This window comes from Strix uralensis, chromosome 1 (genome assembly GCF_047716275.1).
Source record: "Strix uralensis isolate ZFMK-TIS-50842 chromosome 1, bStrUra1, whole genome shotgun sequence".
Classification (NCBI taxonomy): Eukaryota; Metazoa; Chordata; class Aves; order Strigiformes; family Strigidae; genus Strix; species Strix uralensis.
The window spans coordinates 174304434-174323271 of NC_133972.1; the positions used below are offsets into that span (position 1 = coordinate 174304434).

At 55.8% G+C, this 18838-nt stretch overlaps 4 protein-coding genes across 4 annotated transcripts; all 4 read right to left on the reverse strand.

Moving 5' to 3' along the window:
• Positions 1-2565: 2565 nt before the first annotated feature.
• Positions 2566-2868, reverse strand: LOC141954868 (feather keratin 1-like). The gene has a single exon (XM_074894898.1). It carries the CDS (start codon positions 2866-2868, stop codon positions 2566-2568), a length of 303 nt encoding a protein of 100 aa, XP_074750999.1.
• A 4664-nt stretch (positions 2869-7532) lies between these two features.
• Positions 7533-7841, reverse strand: LOC141954863 (feather beta keratin-like). Its single transcript, XM_074894883.1, has one exon. The coding sequence runs from the start codon at positions 7839-7841 to the stop codon at positions 7533-7535; it is 309 nt and encodes a 102-aa protein (XP_074750984.1).
• Positions 7842-12776: 4935 nt separating this feature from the next.
• On the reverse strand, positions 12777-13085 carry LOC141954875 (feather beta keratin-like). Its single transcript, XM_074894910.1, has one exon. The coding sequence runs from the start codon at positions 13083-13085 to the stop codon at positions 12777-12779; it is 309 nt and encodes a 102-aa protein (XP_074751011.1).
• A 4935-nt stretch (positions 13086-18020) lies between these two features.
• Positions 18021-18329, reverse strand: LOC141954881 (feather beta keratin-like). Its single transcript, XM_074894918.1, has one exon. It carries the CDS (start codon positions 18327-18329, stop codon positions 18021-18023), a length of 309 nt encoding a protein of 102 aa, XP_074751019.1.
• Between the last annotated feature and the right edge of the window lie 509 nt (positions 18330-18838).

The window sequence follows — 18838 nt, forward strand, 5'->3', positions numbered from 1 at the left end:
TGAGTGCTGATAGGGGAGATTGGGGTTTAGAGTGTTCCTGTGCTACCAGTCATGGTGCTGGGGTGACTGTGATCTTGCTGGTGGGATGTGTGTGGCAGCCAGGGCACAGTGGTTGTGCTGTTGGAGCTGATTCTGCTTGTTGGAGAGAGCCTGTCTGCGCTTGGCTGTGTGGTGAGTGCTGCTGGAGCTCTTTGGGGAGAGATGGGATGTGTGTGATATGATGAGGTAAGAGCAGTTTTATCCATAGGCTTACAAAAATTGAGGGATGTCAAAGGCAACAAAAGGGTCTTCCCTGTGTATAGGAGTAGGGAGACTAGGAAAAATGCTGACTGGGGCAGGGGCCCTGGTGCCACAGAATGTGGATGAAAAACTGGCTATGAGCTGGCAATGTGTGCTTGCAGCTCAGAAAGCCAACTGTGTCCTGGCCTGCATCAGATGTGGCCAGCAGGTTGAGGGAGAGGATTCTCCCCATCTAATCCACTCTTGTGAGGCCCCCCCTGCAGTGCTATGTCCTGTTCTGGGGCCCCAAACATCAGAAGGACATGGACCTGCTTGAGTGGGTCCAGAGGAAGCCATGAAAATGATTAGGGGCTGGAGCACCTCCCCTGTGAGGACAGGCTGAGAGAATTGGGGTGTTCAGCTGGAGAAGAGAAGGCTCTGGGGAGACCTTAGAGTGGCCTCCCAGGACTTAGAGGGGGACTACAGGAAAGATGGGGAGGGACTATTTTTCAGGGAGTGCAGTAATAGGACAAGGGGGAACAGTTTCCTGCAGTTTCCTGGATCTACCCTCATGCCCTTTTAATCAATGAAAATGAGGCTCTTTAGCTTCCAGTCAGTGAGGACCTCCCAAGACCTGCCCACATTCAGTGAAGGTGAGTGTCCTGAGGGTTGTTCTTGCAGTGCTTGTTGGTGAGGAAGAGGAGGTGAGGTGGGAAGGGTATCTGTGCTTCTGTGTTGATGGGTACTGGAGTGCCTTGCAGGCCTGGGCCAATGCAGGCTTGGTCTGGGGGTGCCAGTTCTTGAGTTGGGCTCAGGGCTGCCCCCCACAAATGGCAATGGTGCAACTTGATGTACCCGAGTCCATGGGGGAAGATGGTTTGAGCCCACAAATGCTGAGGGACCTTCCTGATTTCCTTGCAGTGGACATGGAGGAATGTGATGGAGTTGAGCAGGGGGAGATGCAGAGCCCTGTTTCTGGGGAGGAGTCACCCTGTGTAGCAGTAATGGCTGGGGGGCAGTTGGGCAGAGAGCAGCTGAGCAGAGAAGGACCTTGTGGTGCTGGTGGAGAACAAATGGATGCTGAGGTGACAGTGCACCCCTGCAGGAAAAGGAGCCACCAGTCTCCTGGGCATCTTTACAAAAAGTGTTGCCATCAAGTAGGGGGAGGTGACCCTTCCTGTCTCCTCAGCAGTGGTGAGGTCCCGTGTGGGGTACTGTGTGCAGTTCTGGGCTCCCTAGATGGAGAAAGACATGGACTTAGTTGAGCGAGACCAGCACAGGCCACCAAGATGCTGAAGGGGTGGAGATTCCTTCCTAGGAGGTGATGCTGAGAGAGTTGGGACTGCTTAGGCAGGAGAATAGGAAGCGCAGGGAGGATGCCATAAATGTGTCAAAGTGCTGGACGGTAGGGAATGAGGTCGAGGGAGGCTGGCTCTCCTCAGTAGTGCGCATGTGCAGGACAAGAGGCCATGGGTGCAGTGAGAACAGATGAAATTCTGTGGGCAAAGGCAGTGAGTGTTTTTCAGTGGGAGAGTGGTCCACAAGTGGAAGAGATGGTGGAGTCTCTGTCCTGGGAGATACTGAAAACCCATTCTGAACAACCTGCACTTGCTGGTCCTGCCTGAGTAGGGGTTTTGAGGCACCTGCTCTCCAAAGGTTCCTGCCAAAGGAGATGATTCTGTGATTTTTGTTTACTGAAAAGCCCAGAGAGCCATGATGGGAGAGAGAGTTAGTCAAGTGTATGCTGGCACAGGGAGGCTTCATCAGAGGCGTGTGCAGGGGACCGTTGTCATGTTGAATCCTTTGTTTGAGCCCTTGATGGACTTGTGTCATGTTCTGGAAGCCCCCCAGGTGCCAGTGTGTGTGGTCAGTGGTGGTGGTGACATATTCACTAGGAGAGGTGTTGTGGCCCTTTTCCACTAACCCCACTGGCCTGGTGAGCCCTGGATTTGTCCCAGGTCAAGACGAAAGATCCTTGAGAGAAGAAAGGAAGAGGAGGTGTGTCAGGCTGGGATGCAGGAGAACTTTATTGAGCTGGGGAAAAAAAAATGGTGAAAAGGCAGGAGTGCCAAGTGGAAGGGATCTTGTCTGAGGTGACCATCAGCTGACTTCCCTTGCATGTGGTAGTTTGCCAGAGCATGCAGGTTTGCCTGCAGTGTGGTGGGAGCAGCCCTTTGCAGGACCCCGGTGTTCTTCGGCATGTGAGAAGATGGTTCCACTATTCCTTGAGAGAAGGAGCCATTGTTGGTGAGCCCATGTGCCAGTGAAGATCTGGAGGTGCATCCTCAATCTGTGTCGTGTCTTCCAGGATGTGTGTGCGGGTGTCAGGGGTGGTGGGGAGGGCCCTTAGCAGGGGTAGCAGCCTCTTCTGCCACCGAAGCAGCCCAGGCCTCCCAAGCCGTAGCCGAAGCCGCCGGAGGAGATGGGCACTCCCTGGGTGCTGAGGACGTTGCCCACGGCAGCCGAGGAGGAGGATCCGACGGCGGTGCTCTGGGGGAAGGAGCTGAGGATGGGTCCTGGCAGGGTGACCAGCACGGCGGGAGGCTGGATGACGACGCGGGAGTCCTGGCACTGGGTGACACAGGGCTCGTTGCAGCTGTTAGCCAGCGGGGTGGGTCCGCAGGGGCGGCAGAGATTGTAGCAGGCCATGTGTGTGGTGTGGAGGGTCCCTGGAAGAGAGGGTGTTGAGCAAGCAGAGGGGCGTGGGGGTGTGAGGAGTGTTGGTGCAGGAGGGTGAGGGAGTGGGGAGGCCTGTTGTGGGTGTGTGGGGAGCGTGATGGTGGGGAGGCATCAGGGGTGCTGAGGCTGTGGGCAGAGTGTGCTGGGAGGGATGGGGCAGGTGGGTGAGGAGAAGGAGGGGAAGGGGGTTCAGGCTGACCTTGCTGAGTGCGGAGCAGAAGGCGTCAGGAGAAGTGTGTGAGGGAGAGAGGCGCTGGGCTGGCTTTTATGCTGGTCCCCAAGGGGTGGGACAGCCTTTGTGCGTGACGGCATTTTGCAGACAACAGCTTTTGGAAAACCACAGCCTGGCGAGTAATGAGGTGACGTGTGTTTTCCAGGCCGCAATGCTCCTTTTTCATGTCCTTTTGAGGATGTGTCCACCTGACTGTGTCAGCAGTTTTTAAGGGAGAGAAGGTAGTTGGTAGGATTTGCATGGAAGGTACATGTGAGAGCATTTAGGAGACGTGGCCAGAGTGTATGAGCAGTGGGTTGTCATCAGTGAGGTCATCCCATGTCCCTGCTGTGCTGTGGCTTGTGGGTGCATTGTGAGGAGTGGCCCAATGTCCTCGCAGCTCTGGTAGGCTGGTCTGGGCTTTGAATGTGTGATGGGCATGAGAGGCTGCCCCTCCATTGCGTTTGGTCCCTCCTTGCCTTGATGCCAGCTCACTAAGCCTCTATTTAGGCTTGGCCTTTGCCATTGGGTGTGCTTTGTGGGTGTTTTGCTGCCCTTTTGTCTTGAAGGATGGAGGTGTGTGTACTGGAGTTTTGTGGCCAGGTTTTGGTATCAATAGGGCAGGAGGGGTTGATGCAGGGCAGTGTGTGTCATGGTAGAAGCCCGGAGGGAAGCTGAGCACCTTGCAACTGCCTGCTCACTGGTTTGCCCTCAGGGATGGAGAGGAGAAAATACACAAAAAGACTTAAGTCGACAGAAGAACAGGGATGGCTGTCTCACCCATTTTGGTCACGGGCAAAAGACAGACTCCACTGAAGAAGAATGAAAGAACACCAGTTTATTTTGAACACCAGCACCACCAATTTTCCAATCAGGTCCAAGTGGGGCAGTGATAAAAACAACCACATCTTAAAAGCACCTTTCTCCCACCCTCCCTTCTTCCCGGACTCTGCTTTGCTCATGATTTCTCTACTTCCTCCCTCTCAGCGGCCCAGGGGGTCAGGGGATGGGAGTTGTGTTCAGTTCATCAGCTGTTGTTTCTGCTGCTTCTTTAATTATTTGTTTTTATTTCTCCTTCTCCTACCCTGGGTTTTGATTGCTGATGGCTTCAATTAATTTCCCAGAGCCAAGTCAGTTTTGCCCATGATGGCAATTGGTGAGTGATCTCGCTGTGCTTGTGTCGACCCAGGAGCCTTTCATGCTCTTTTTCTGCCCCTGTGAGTTGAGGAGAGAGAGTGCGAGAGTGTCTTGGTGGGCACTTGGTGTCCAGGCAAGGTGAAGCCAGCACAGAGCCCCATCTTCTGATCAGAGCAGGGTCCTGGCACGTTGGTGCCCCTGGTCCTCAGTGCCCCATGCTGGTCCTCAGGGACCCGACAGTGAGGGGGATGGTGACCTCAGAGCAGGGTCTTCCTGTGTGCCCTCAGGGCAGAGGGATGGTGGCTTGGGGTCCCGTGCTCAGGTGGTCCAGAGACCCTGCAGCAGGGAGGATGGTGGTGCTGAGACCCTCTGCATGGGTCGCCGTGGGCCCTGCAGGAAGAGGAGCTGGTGGCCTGGGGACGTCCCCCAAGTGATCGGTTGGTGACCCCATGGGAAGGTGAGACCGTGGCGTGGGGAGTCCCCCGTAGGTGGGATGGGGACCATGAGCCAGGCAGAGAGTGCAACAGGGACCTACATGGTTCAGCTGAGGACCTGTGTCCAATTGAGGGCTCCCCCATTGAGGAAGGACATGGACATATTGAAGTAGAGTGCCTCCAAGATGCTGAAGGGACTGGAGCATCCTTGCTGTGAGGAGAAGCTGTGAGTGCTGGGAGGATTTTCAGGCAGGAGGCAAGGCCATGCACTGGAGAGGTCATCAGTGTGTCTAAATCCAGGAAGGGAAGGGAGGGCATGAGGACACAAGGGAGTGATATTTTTCTCAATGGTGTCCATGGCCAAGACATTCCCGAATGGAGAAAGCGGCAAAGATGTGCCATTTCTGTGGAAGAGAAGGCAACCCCTTTTTCAGTGTGAGGGTGGTGAAAGAGTGGAACTGCTTTTCAAGGAGGTGTTGGAGATCCTGAAACCTTGAATGGGCATGGTCATGGACAGCCTGCTTGAGCTGACCCTGCTTGAGCAGTTTGGGTTGCACTAGATGATCTCCAGAGTTTCCTTGTGCACTCAATGATTGTGTTTGCTGTGATGGGCAGAGATTCTTGCTGAGGAAGGATGTTTGTCAACGGGGAGCAGAATTAAGCCCTCATAATCCAACAGAGATGGTTTGCAACCCATACACCACTCAGACACACACAAATGTATGTGGCTGAATAGGATCCACCCAGGAGTGTTGAGGGAGTTGCAGAAGTGCTCACCAAGACACTTTCAAAAAATTCTCAGCACTCCTGGCTAAACAGCAAAGTCCCATTGACTGGAGGTCAGTTTGATGCTCATGTACAAGGAAGGCTGGAAGAAGGATTTGTGGAACTAGAGGTGTGACAGTCTGACCTTGATGGTGGGTAAGGGTATGGAGTAGATCATCTAGAGTGCTTTCCATCAGCAGATAGAGGACAAGCAGGTGATCAGCATGGCTTTGTGAAGGGAAGGTCCTGCTTGACCATTGGGATCCTCTTCTGTGACAGGAGAGGCTGTGGATGCTGTTGACCTGGACAAAAACTGTCTGTCTGTCCGGGCCCAGAGAGTTGTGGTGAACGGAGTTAAATCCGGTTGGTGGCCGGTCACAAGTGGTGTTCTCCAGGGCTGCGTGTTGGGGCCAGTTCTGTTCAACATGTTTATCAATGATGTGGGCGAAGGGATTGAGTGCACGCTCAGTAAGTTTGTGGATGACACCAAGTTAGGTGGGAGTGTTGATCTGCTGGAGGGTGGGAAGGCTCCAGAGAGGGGTCTCGACAGGCTGCATTGATGGACCAAGGCCAGTTGTATGAGGTTCAACAAGTTCCAGGTCCTGCACTTGGGTCACACCAACCACCTGCAATGCTCTGGGCTTGGGGCAGAGTGGCTAGAAAGCTGCCCATTGGAAAAGGACCTGGGGTGTTGGTCGACAACTGTTTGAATATGAGCTGGCAGTGTGCCCAGGTGGCCAAGAAGGCCAATGGCATCCTAGCTTGTGTGGGGAAGTGTGGCCAGCAGGTGTAGGGCAGGGATTGTCTTCCCGTACTCAGCACCTGTGAAGCCACATCTCGAATTCTGTGTTCAGTTTTGGCTACCGATGTACAAGAAAACATTGAGGTGCTGGAGCATGTCCAAAGAAGGGCAATGAAACTGGTGAAGGGTCTAGTGAACAAGTCCTGTGAAGAGCTGCTGAGGGAACTGTGGTTGTTGAGTGTGGAGAAAAGGAGACTGAGGGGAACCTTATTGCTCTCTACAATGACCTGAAAGGAGGTTGTAGCGAGTCAGGTGTTGGCCTTTTTTCCCAAGTAAGAAGCGATAGGATGAAAGGAAATGGTCTCAGGTTGCACCAAGGCAGGTGTAGATCTGATATTAGGAAAAAATTTCTTTGCTGAAAGTGTTGTCAGGCACTGGCACAGCCTGCCCAGGGAGTGGTTGAGTCACCATTGTGGGAGACATTTAAAGGATCTGTAGGTGTGGTGCTTAGGGACATGGTTTAGCGGTGGCCTTGGTAGCGTTAGGTGAACAGTTGGAGTCAATGATTTTCAGGGCCTTTTTCAACCTAAATATATCCTTAATTCTAAGTGCCTGCTGCCATGGGGAGCTTGTGTCAGAGATGTGGGTAGAAGTGCGTGAATGTGTCCAGTCTTGGTTTGGGCGAGTGAAGGGCTTGTGTCATGGGCTTGCAGCCCCTCTGTGCTGGTCTGTGTTATTGCTGTTCTTGGCAACATCCAGCCTAAGAGAGGTGTTATAGGCCCTCTTTCACCCACCCCAATGACCTGTTGAGCCCTGGATTTGTGGCAGGAGAGGTTGGAAAAGCATTGGGAGAAGAAATGAGGAGGAGGCATCTCAGTCTGGGATGCAGGAGAACTTTATTGAAGGAAAAAAACAGTGAAAAAGCAGGAGCGCCAAGTGAAAGGGAGCCTCTCTGAGGTGCAAGCAGGGCAACCATCAGCTGATGTCCCTTCCTGCAGTAGATTTGGCCAGAGCTCTGAGATCTTCCTGCCCTGCAGTGGGATCACACAACCACAGGTACCCGTGGAATTTGGCTTGTGAGAAGGTGTTTGCAGAGGAGTGTAGTGGCATAGGAGAAGGGGTAATGCAGAGAAGGCAGTGGGAGAAGAGGAGGAGGTACATGGGCCGTGTTTCCAGGCAGCCCGGGCTGTAGCTGACCCCTTCCCTGCTTCTTCTCATGGTGCCTTGAGAGGAGGAGCCAAAGATGGGAGGTCTACATGCCAGAAAGAGGCTGAGGTGCGTCCTCAAACCATGTTGTGGATTCCAGGGCGTGGGTGGTTGGTGTCAGGAGTGGTGGGGAGGGCCCTTAGCAGGGGTAGCAGCCTCTTCTGCCACCGAAGCAGCCCAGGCCTCCCAAGCCGTAGCCGAAGCCAAAGCCGCCGGAGGAGACGGGCACTCCCTGGGCGCTGAGGGCGCTGCCCACGGCAGCCGAGGAGGAGGATCCGACGGCGGTGCTCTGGGGGAAGGAGCTGAGGATGGGTCCTGGCAGGGTGACCAGCACGGCGGGAGGCTGGATGACGACGCGGGAGTCCTGGCACTGGGTGACACAGGGCTCGTTGCAGCTGTTAGCCAGCGGGGTGGGTCCGCAGGGGCGGCAGAGATCGTAGCAGGCCATGTGTGTGGTGTGGAGGGTCCCTGGAAGAGAGGGTGTTGAGCAAGCGGAGGGGTGTTGGGTGCAAGGGGTGTTGGTGCAGGAGGGCGAGGGAGTGTGGAGGCCTGTTGTGGGTGTTGGGGAGGGTGGCGGTGGGGAGGCGTCAGGGGTGCTGAGGGTGGGGTCAGAGCGTGCTGGGAGAGACGGGTCAGGTGGGTGAGAAGAAGGAGGGGAAGGGGGTTCAGGCTGACCTTGTTGAGCGCAGAGGAGAAGGCGTCAGGAGAAGTGTGTGAGGGAGAGAGGCGCTGGGCTGGCTTTTATGCTGGTCCCCAAGGGGCGGGACAGCCCTTGTGCGTGACGGCTTTTTTCAGTAAGCAGTTTTTTCATGCCACAGCCTGGCGAGGAATGGGGTGGGGTGTGTTTTTCTGGCTGCAACGCTCCTTTTTCATGTCCTTCTCTTGAGGACGTATCCCTCTGACCCTGGCGGCAGCCTTTAAGGGAGAGTAAGTGTTTGGGAGCATTTGCATGGAATGTGTGCGTCAGGGCATTTAGCAGATGTGTCCAAAGCATAGGAGAGGTGTTTGTCATCAGTGAGATCATCCCGTGGCACCCGCATGGTGTGGTTTGCGGGTACATTGTGAGGATGGGACCCCATTACTTCTCAGGCCTCACAGGCTGGTCTGGACTTCGGATGTGTTGTGGGTGTGAGGGGCTTCCACTTCCATCACCTTTGGTCCCTCCCTGCCTTGATGCGAGCTCACTAATCCTGTGTGTAGGCCTGTCTTTGCTGTTGAGTGTGCTTCGTGGGTGTCCTGGTATCTCTCTGTCTTGTAAGGTGGTACCTGTGTATATTGGATTTTCTTGGCAAGTTTTTGGTATGGACAGGGTAGCAGGGGTGGCGTGTGTGAGAGGATGCATCATGGTATAAGCCAGAGGGTAACTGAGCATCTTACAAGCACCTGCTCATTCCTTTGCCCTCAGGTAAGGAGAGGAGAAAATAAAATAAAGGGCTCGGACAGTGAGACAAGTACAGGGAGGGATGTCTCACCCATTTTGGTCACGGGCAAATGACAGATTCTGTTGGGGAAGGAGAAAAGAACATCAAATTAATTTGAGCACCACCACTTATTTAGCAATCAAACTATAGTCAGGCAGTGGGAAATACACCCGCAGATTAAAAACACTTTCCCCATCCATGCATCCCTCTTCCTGGAATCTGCTTTGCTCCCGCTCCCTCCCGGTGGTACAGGGGGTCAGGGGATGGGGGTTGCGTTCAGTTCATCGGCTGTTGTTTCTGATGCTTGTTTATTATTTCTCGTTATCTCTCCTTCTCCTGCCCTTACTTTTGGTGATGGCTTCAATTTATTTCCCAGAGTCAAGTCAGTTTCCCGTGATGGCAATTGGTGAGTGATCTCGCTGTGCTTGTGTCGACCCAGGAGCCTTTCATGCTCTTTTTCTGCCCCTGCGCAGTTGAGGTGAGAGAGAGTGCGAGAGCGTCTTGGTGGGCACTTGGTGTCCAGGCAAGGTGAAGCCAGCACAGAGCCCCATCTTCTGATCAGAGCAGGGTCCCGGCAGGTTGGTGCTCCTGGTCCTCAGTGCCCCATGCTGTGCCTCAGGGACCCGACAGTGAGGGGGATGGTGACCTCAGAGCGGGGTCTTCCTGTGTGCCCTCAGAGCAGAGGGATGGTGGCTTGGGGTCCCGTGCCCAGGTGGTGCAGGGACCCCGCAGCAGGGAGGATGGTGGTGCCGAGACCCTCTGCATGGGTCGCCGTGGGCCCTGCAGGAAGAGGAGCTGGTGGCCTGGGGATGTCCGCCAAGTGATCGGTTGGTGACCCCATGGGAAGGTGAGACCGTGGCATGGGGACTCCCCCTAGGTGCGATGGGGACCATGCAGCCGGGTGGAGAGTGCAACAGGGATCCAGACTTGGGTCGGCTGAGGACCTGTGTCCAGCTGAGGGCTCCCCAGTGGAAGAAGGGCTTGGACTTAGTGGAGCGAGTCGAGTGCAGGGCAATGAAGATGGTGAAGGGACTGGAGCATCCTAGCTGTGAGGAGAAGCTGAGCGAGCTGTGAGGTTTTTCATCCAGGAGGCAAGGCCATTGTGCATGATGGCGTCTTGCAACAAGCAGCAAGTAATGAGGTGGGGTGTGTTGTCCTTCCCCACAAGGCTCCCTTTTCATGTCCTCCTCTTGAGGACGTGTCCATCTGACCCTGGCGGCAGCTTTAACTGCAAGGACTAGAGGTCAAATGTTTGGTGTTGATGGTGCGTGTGAGGGCATTTGTCAGACGCGGGCAAAGCGTAGGAACTGTGAGCTGTCATCAGTGAGGTCATCCCATGTCACTCGTGTGTTGTGGTTTGTGGGCGCGTTGCGAAGAGTGGGCCCCACTTCCTCCCAGTTGTGGCAGTCTGGTGTGGGCTTTGCAGGTGTGTATTATGTGAGGGGCTTCTCGTTCCACTGTGTTCACTCTGTCCTTGCCCTGCTGCCAGACTGCTCAGCCTGTCTTTAGGCCTGGCCTTTCCTTTTGGGTGTGCTCTGCAGTTGTTTTGGAGTTCCTCGTGCTGCTGGGTTGTAGTTGGAGAAAGGAGGCTGCGTGTTTGGTCTTGTGTCCCCCTGGGTCCGTCCCTGGGGGTGGCAGTACCAGCAGGCCGAGGAGGGCTGTTTGCGAGAGCAGGCCGTTGTCCTGGCAGCCCTGGTTGAGAGCTCGCAAGCCCTGTGCTGTCGGGAGGCCTGTCCGGCTGCCCAGAGGCTTGTGTTGGTCCCTCCATAGCCCTTCCCTGTTTGGGGCCACAGGTTTGCAGCCTGGGTTCTGGTGTGACACAGTGGTTGATGAGGGGCACCTTGCAAGGGCAGGTGAGTTTCTGGAGAGGTCGTGAGTGTGGTGAGAGACAGAGGGGGAGTGGGAGTGGTAGGCAGGGGAGGTGTTGAGCCAGGGTTTTTGTGGTCTTTACTTTGGGGCAGCGCCGAGGGGCGAAGCCATTTTTCTGCACAGTGTCTGATGGGACAGAAGAGAATTTGGAGATTTCCGAGGGGAGTTGGAGGCAAGCAAGCGGCCCGTGGCTGCAGATCCTTGGCTCTGGTGGTGGTGGATGAGTGCCGAAGGGTTGAGGAATGGCCAGGCCTGTCCCGCTGGAGCCGAGGTGAGTGTTTGCAGGCTGTGTGTCAGGCGAGCAGAGCTTGTTGCTGAGGAAGGGGAATTGAGGTAGGAAGAATTGCTTTGCGACTGTGTGTGCAGATGTCTACGGGGCATGAGGGGCCGCACCTAGGAATGCGGATGAACTGGCTGATGTCCTTTGGAGGCGACTCTTGATGTTTTTTGAAAGGTCGTTGTCCCTGGGAGCGGTTCCTGAAGGCTGGAAGAGAGCTCCTAGCCCTCGTGTCTTTTAGAAGATGAAGGGAGAGGATGTGGGAAACGAGAGTGTGGTGAGACTGCCCTTGTTTCTAGGGGGCACAATGGATAAATTTTTCCCTGAATGTGCTGCCAAGCCCAGGAAGGACAGGAAGTTGATGAGGAGTGGTCGGCATGGGTTTTCGAGGGGGAAATCGTGCTTGACCGTCATCTGTGTCTTCCATGTTAAAGCTACTGGGTATTGCACAAGGGGAGAGCGGTGTCCGTGGTTGAGCTGTACTTGAATGAAGCCTTTGTCAGTGTCTCCCGTGAGGTCCTCGTAGATCATGCGAGAACGGATGGGTTGCAAAGGGGCCAGTGAGGTGGAGTGCAACATAGCTGAAGGGCTGGGCCCAGATGCTTGTGATAAGTGGCCCAAAGTCCTTCTGGAGGCAAATCTCAAGTGGTGTAGGCCAGGACTGGGATCTGTGGGGCCTTCACCATTCAAAATCCTCATCAGCGATGTGGGCAGTGGGATGGTGTGGCCCCTCAGCAAGCTGGCAGGTGAAGCAAAATGTGGAAGAGAGGCTGAGGCACGTGGCAGTTGTGGCACCATTCTGAGGGAGCTGGAGAGGCTGGAGAATGGGTCAGAGAGGACTCTCCTGCAGTTCAGCAGGGGGCAATGCATCTGGAGAGGAATACCGCTGGGCAGCAGGTCATGCTGGGGGCTGATAGGCTGGAAAGCAGCTTTGCTGAACATGAGTTTCCTGTGCTGGTGTAGAACAAGCTGACCAGGAGGCATCAATGCACCAGTGCAGTCAAAGAGGCCAAGTATCTGCAGGGAGACTTTGGGAAGAGCATTGGACTCCACGATCTTCAGGGCCTTTTCCAACCTAAATTTTTGCACGATTCTAAGTGTGTGGTGCCACGGCGAGCTTGTGTCTGAGGTGTGGGTAGAAGTGCATTAGTGTGTCCAATCCTTTGGGCAAGTGTCACGGGCTTGCAGCCCCCCTATGCTGGTCCATGTTGTTGTTGTTCCTGGGGACATCCAGCCTAAGAGAGGTCTTACAGTCCCTCTTCCACGCACCCCAATGACCTATTGAGCCCTGGCTTTGTGGCAGGTGAGGTTAGAAGAGTGTTGGGAGAAGAAATGAAGAGGAGGCGTCTCAGTCTGGGATGCAGGAGAACTTTATTGAAGAAAAAAAAAGCAAAAAGTCAGGAGAATCAATGGGAAGGGAGCTGGTCTGATTTGGAAGTACAGCGGCCATCAGCTGATGTCCCTTCCGTGCAGTAGATTTGGCCAGAGCTCTGAGATCTTCCTACCCTGCAGTAGGATCCACCGTGCACAAGTGCCCAGTGGCCTTTGGCTTGTGAGAAGGGGTTTGCAGTGGAGAGTAGGGTCCATAGGGGAAGGGTGGAGGCAGAGAAGGAAGCGGGAGAAGAGGAGGAGGTACATGGGCCGTGTTTCCCGGCAGCCCGGGCTGTCCCCTTCCCTGCTTCCTTGTCTGGTGCCTTGAGAGAAGGAGCCATGGACAGCGAGCCTGTGTGTCAGCACCGACATGGAGGCACATCCTCAATCCATGTCATGGCTTCCAGGGTGTTAGCAGTTGTTGTCGGGGTGGTGGGGAGGGCCCTTAGCAGGGGTAGCAGCCTCTTCTGCCACCGAAGCAGCCCAGGCCTCCCAAGCCGTAGCCGAAGCCAAAGCCGCCGGAGGAGACGGGCACTCCCTGGGCGCTGAGGGCGCTGCCCACGGCAGCCGAGGAGGAGGATCCGACGGCGGTGCTCTGGGGGAAGGAGCTGAGGATGGGTCCTGGCAGGGTGACCAGCACGGCGGGAGGCTGGATGACGACACGGGAGTCCTGGCACTGGGTGACACAGGGCTCGTTGCAGCTGTTAGCCAGCGGGGTGGGTCCGCAGGGGCGGCAGAGATCGTAGCAGGCCATGTGTGTGGTGTGGAGGGTCCCTGGAAGAGAGGGTGTTGAGCAAGCGGAGGGGTGTGGGGTGCAAGGGGTGTTGGTGCAGGAGGGCGAGGGAGTGGGGAGGCCTGTTGTGGGTGTTGGGGAGGGTGGCGGTGGGGAGGCGTCAGGGGTGCTGAGGGTGGGGTCAGAGCGTGCTGGGAGAGACGGGTCAGGTGGGTGAGAAGAAGGAGGGGAAGGGGGTTCAGGCTGACCTTGTTGAGCGCGGAGGAGAAGGCGTCAGGAGAGGTGTGTGAGGGAGAGAGGCGCTGGGCTGGCTTTTATGCTGGTCCCCAAGGGGCGGGACAGCCCTTGTGCGTGACGGCTTTTTTCAGTAAGCAGTTTTTTCATGCCACAGCCTGGCGAGGAATGGGGTGGGGTGTGTTTTTCTGGCTGCAACGCTCCTTTTTCATGTCCTTCTCTTGAGGACGTATCCCTCTGACCCTGGCGGCAGCCTTTAAGGGAGAGTAAGTGTTTGGGAGCATTTGCATGGAATGTGTGCGTCAGGGCATTTAGCAGATGTGTCCAAAGCATAGGAGAGGTGTTTGTCATCAGTGAGATCATCCCGTGGCACCCGCATGGTGTGGTTTGCGGGTACATTGTGAGGATGGGACCCCATTACTTCTCAGGCCTCACAGGCTGGTCTGGACTTCGGATGTGTTGTGGGTGTGAGGGGCTTCCACTTCCATCACCTTTGGTCCCTCCCTGCCTTGATGCGAGCTCACTAATCCTGTGTGTAGGCCTGTCTTTGCTGTTGAGTGTGCTTCGTGGGTGTCCTGGTATCTCTCTGTCTTGTAAGGTGGTACCTGTGTATATTGGATTTTCTTGGCAAGTTTTTGGTATGGACAGGGTAGCAGGGGTGGCGTGTGTGAGAGGATGCATCATGGTATAAGCCAGAGGGTAACTGAGCATCTTACAAGCACCTGCTCATTCCTTTGCCCTCAGGTAAGGAGAGGAGAAAATAAAATAAAGGGCTCGGACAGTGAGACAAGTACAGGCAGGGATGTCTCACCCATTTTGGTCACGGGCAAATGACAGATTCTGTTGGGGAAGGAGAAAAGAACATCAAATTAATTTGAGCACCACCACTTATTTAGCAATCAAACTATAGTCAGGCAGCGGGAAATACACCCGCAGATTAAAAACACTTTCCCCATCCATGCATCCCTCTTCCTGGAATCTGCTTTGCTCCCGCTCCCTCCCGGTGGTACAGGGGGTCAGGGGATGGGGGTTGCGTTCAGTTCATCGGCTGTTGTTTCTGATGCTTGTTTATTATTTCTCGTTATCTCTCCTTCTCCTGCCCTTACTTTTGGTGATGGCTTCAATTTATTTCCCAGAGTCAAGTCAGTTTCCCGTGATGGCAATTGGTGAGTGATCTCGCTGTGCTTGTGTCGACCCAGGAGCCTTTCATGCTCTTTTTCTGCCCCTGCGCAGTTGAGGTGAGAGAGAGTGCGAGAGCGTCTTGGTGGGCACTTGGTGTCCAGGCAAGGTGAAGCCAGCACAGAGCCCCATCTTCTGATCAGAGCAGGGTCCCGGCAGGTTGGTGCTCCTGGTCCTCAGTGCCCCATGCTGTGCCTCAGGGACCCGACAGTGAGGGGGGTTGTGACCTCAGAGTAGGGGCTTGCTGTGTGCCCTCAGAGCAGAGGGATGGTGGCTTGGGGTCCCGTGCCCAGGTGGTGCAGGGACCCCGCAGCAGGGAGGATGGTGGTGCCGAGACCCTCTGCATGGGTCGCCGTGGGCCCTGCAGGAAGAGGAGCTGGTGGCCTGGGGACGTCCCCCAAGTGATCGGTTGGTGACCCCATGGGAAGGTGAGACCGTGGCATGGGGACTCCCCCTAGGTGCGATGGGGACCATGCAGCCGGGTGGAGAGTGCAACAGGGATCCAGACTTGGGTCGGCTGAGGACCTGTGTCCAGCTGAGGGCTCCCCAGTGGAAGAAGGGCTTGGACTTAGTGGAGCGAGTCGAGTGCAGGGCAATGAAGATGGTGAAGGGACTGGAGCATCCTAGCTGTGAGGAGAAGCTGAGCGAGCTGTGAGGTTTTTCATCCAGGAGGCAAGGCCATTGTGCATGATGGCGTCTTGCAACAAGCAGCAAGTAATGAGGTGGGGTGTGTTGTCCTTCCCCACAAGGCTCCCTTTTCATGTCCTCCTCTTGAGGACGTGTCCATCTGACCCTGGCGGCAGCTTTAACTGCAAGGACTAGAGGTCAAATGTTTGGTGTTGATGGTGCGTGTGAGGGCATTTGTCAGACGCGGGCAAAGCGTAGGAACTGTGAGCTGTCATCAGTGAGGTCATCCCATGTCACTCGTGTGTTGTGGTTTGTGGGCGCGTTGCGAAGAGTGGGCCCCACTTCCTCCCAGTTGTGGCAGTCTGGTGTGGGCTTTGCAGGTGTGTATTATGTGAGGGGCTTCTCGTTCCACTGTGTTCACTCTGTCCTTGCCCTGCTGCCAGACTGCTCAGCCTGTCTTTAGGCCTGGCCTTTCCTTTTGGGTGTGCTCTGCAGTTGTTTTGGAGTTCCTCGTGCTGCTGGGTTGTAGTTGGAGAAAGGAGGCTGCGTGTTTGGTCTTGTGTCCCCCTGGGTCCGTCCCTGGGGGTGGCAGTACCAGCAGGCCGAGGAGGGCTGTTTGCGAGAGCAGGCCGTTGTCCTGGCAGCCCTGGTTGAGAGCTCGCAAGCCCTGTGCTGTCGGGAGGCCTGTCCGGCTGCCCAGAGGCTTGTGTTGGTCCCTCCATAGCCCTTCCCTGTTTGGGGCCACAGGTTTGCAGCCTGGGTTCTGGTGTGACACAGTGGTTGATGAGGGGCACCTTGCAAGGGCAGGTGAGTTTCTGGAGAGGTCGTGAGTGTGGTGAGAGACAGAGGGGGAGTGGGAGTGGTAGGCAGGGGAGGTGTTGAGCCAGGGTTTTTGTGGTCTTTACTTTGGGGCAGCGCCGAGGGGCGAAGCCATTTTTCTGCACAGTGTCTGATGGGACAGAAGAGAATTTGGAGATTTCCGAGGGGAGTTGGAGGCAAGCAAGCGGCCCGTGGCTGCAGATCCTTGGCTCTGGTGGTGGTGGATGAGTGCCGAAGGGTTGAGGAATGGCCAGGCCTGTCCCGCTGGAGCCGAGGTGAGTGTTTGCAGGCTGTGTGTCAGGCGAGCAGAGCTTGTTGCTGAGGAAGGGGAATTGAGGTAGGAAGAATTGCTTTGCGACTGTGTGTGCAGATGTCTACGGGGCATGAGGGGCCGCACCTAGGAATGCGGATGAACTGGCTGATGTCCTTTGGAGGCGACTCTTGATGTTTTTTGAAAGGTCGTTGTCCCTGGGAGCGGTTCCTGAAGGCTGGAAGAGAGCTCCTAGCCCTCGTGTCTTTTAGAAGATGAAGGGAGAGGATGTGGGAAACGAGAGTGTGGTGAGACTGCCCTTGTTTCTAGGGGGCACAATGGATAAATTTTTCCCTGAATGTGCTGCCAAGCCCAGGAAGGACAGGAAGTTGATGAGGAGTGGTCGGCATGGGTTTTCGAGGGGGAAATCGTGCTTGACCGTCATCTGTGTCTTCCATGTTAAAGCTACTGGGTATTGCACAAGGGGAGAGCGGTGTCCGTGGTTGAGCTGTACTTGAATGAAGCCTTTGTCAGTGTCTCCCGTGAGGTCCTCGTAGATCATGCGAGAACGGATGGGTTGCAAAGGGGCCAGTGAGGTGGAGTGCAACATAGCTGAAGGGCTGGGCCCAGATGCTTGTGATAAGTGGCCCAAAGTCCTTTTGGAGGCAAATCTCAAGTGGTGTAGGCCGGGACTGGGATCTGTGGGGCCTTCACCATTCAAAATCCTCATCAGCGATGTGGGCAGTGGGATGGTGTGGCCCCTCAGCAAGCTGGCAGGTGAAGCAAAATGTGGAAGAGAGGCTGAGGCACGTGGCAGTTGTGGCACCATTCTGAGGGAGCTGGAGAGGCTGGAGAATGGGTCAGAGAGGACTCTCCTGCAGTTCAGCAGGGGGCAATGCATCTGGAGAGGAATACCGCTGGGCAGCAGGTCATGCTGGGGGCTGATAGGCTGGAAAGCAGCTTTGCTGAACATGAGTTTCCTGTGCTGGTGTAGAACAAGCTGACCAGGAGGCATCAATGCACCAGTGCAGTCAAAGAGGCCAAGTATCTGCAGGGAGACTTTGGGAAGAGCATTGGACTCCACGATCTTCAGGGCCTTTTCCAACCTAAATTTTTGCACGATTCTAAGTGTGTGGTGCCACGGCGAGCTTGTGTCTGAGGTGTGGGTAGAAGTGCATTAGTGTGTCCAATCCTTTGGGCAAGTGTCACGGGCTTGCAGCCCCCCTATGCTGGTCCATGTTGTTGTTGTTCCTGGGGACATCCAGCCTAAGAGAGGTCTTACAGTCCCTCTTCCACGCACCCCAATGACCTATTGAGCCCTGGCTTTGTGGCAGGTGAGGTTAGAAGAGTGTTGGGAGAAGAAATGAAGAGGAGGCGTCTCAGTCTGGGATGCAGGAGAACTTTATTGAAGAAAAAAAAAGCAAAAAGTCAGGAGAATCAATGGGAAGGGAGCTGGTCTGATTTGGAAGTACAGCGGCCATCAGCTGATGTCCCTTCCGTGCAGTAGATTTGGCCAGAGCTCTGAGATCTTCCTACCCTGCAGTAGGATCCACCGTGCACAAGTGCCCAGTGGCCTTTGGCTTGTGAGAAGGGGTTTGCAGTGGAGAGTAGGGTCCATAGGGGAAGGGTGGAGGCAGAGAAGGAAGCGGGAGAAGAGGAGGAGGTACATGGGCCGTGTTTCCCGGCAGCCCGGGCTGTCCCCTTCCCTGCTTCCTTGTCTGGTGCCTTGAGAGAAGGAGCCATGGACAGCGAGCCTGTGTGTCAGCACCGACATGGAGGCACATCCTCAATCCATGTCATGGCTTCCAGGGTGTTAGCAGTTGTTGTCGGGGTGGTGGGGAGGGCCCTTAGCAGGGGTAGCAGCCTCTTCTGCCACCGAAGCAGCCCAGGCCTCCCAAGCCGTAGCCGAAGCCAAAGCCGCCGGAGGAGACGGGCACTCCCTGGGCGCTGAGGGCGCTGCCCACGGCAGCCGAGGAGGAGGATCCGACGGCGGTGCTCTGGGGGAAGGAGCTGAGGATGGGTCCTGGCAGGGTGACCAGCACGGCGGGAGGCTGGATGACGACACGGGAGTCCTGGCACTGGGTGACACAGGGCTCGTTGCAGCTGTTAGCCAGCGGGGTGGGTCCGCAGGGGCGGCAGAGATCGTAGCAGGCCATGTGTGTGGTGTGGAGGGTCCCTGGAAGAGAGGGTGTTGAGCAAGCGGAGGGGTGTGGGGTGCAAGGGGTGTTGGTGCAGGAGGGCGAGGGAGTGGGGAGGCCTGTTGTGGGTGTTGGGGAGGGTGGCGGTGGGGAGGCGTCAGGGGTGCTGAGGGTGGGGTCAGAGCGTGCTGGGAGAGACGGGTCAGGTGGGTGAGAAGAAGGAGGGGTAGGGGGTTCAGGCTGACCTTGTTGAGTGCGGAGGAGAAGGCGTCAGGAGAGGTGTGTGAGGGAGAGAGGCGCTGGGCTGGCTTTTATGCTGGTCCCCAAGGGGCGGGACAGCCCTTGTGCGTGACGGCTTTTTTCAGTAAGCAGTTTTTTCATGCCACAGCCTGGCGAGGAATGGGGTGGGGTGTGTTTTTCTGGCTGCAACGCTCCTTTTTCATGTCCTTCTCTTGAGGATGTATCCCTCTGACCCTGGCGGCAGCCTTTAAGGGAGAGTAAGTGTTTGGGAGCATTTGCATGGAATG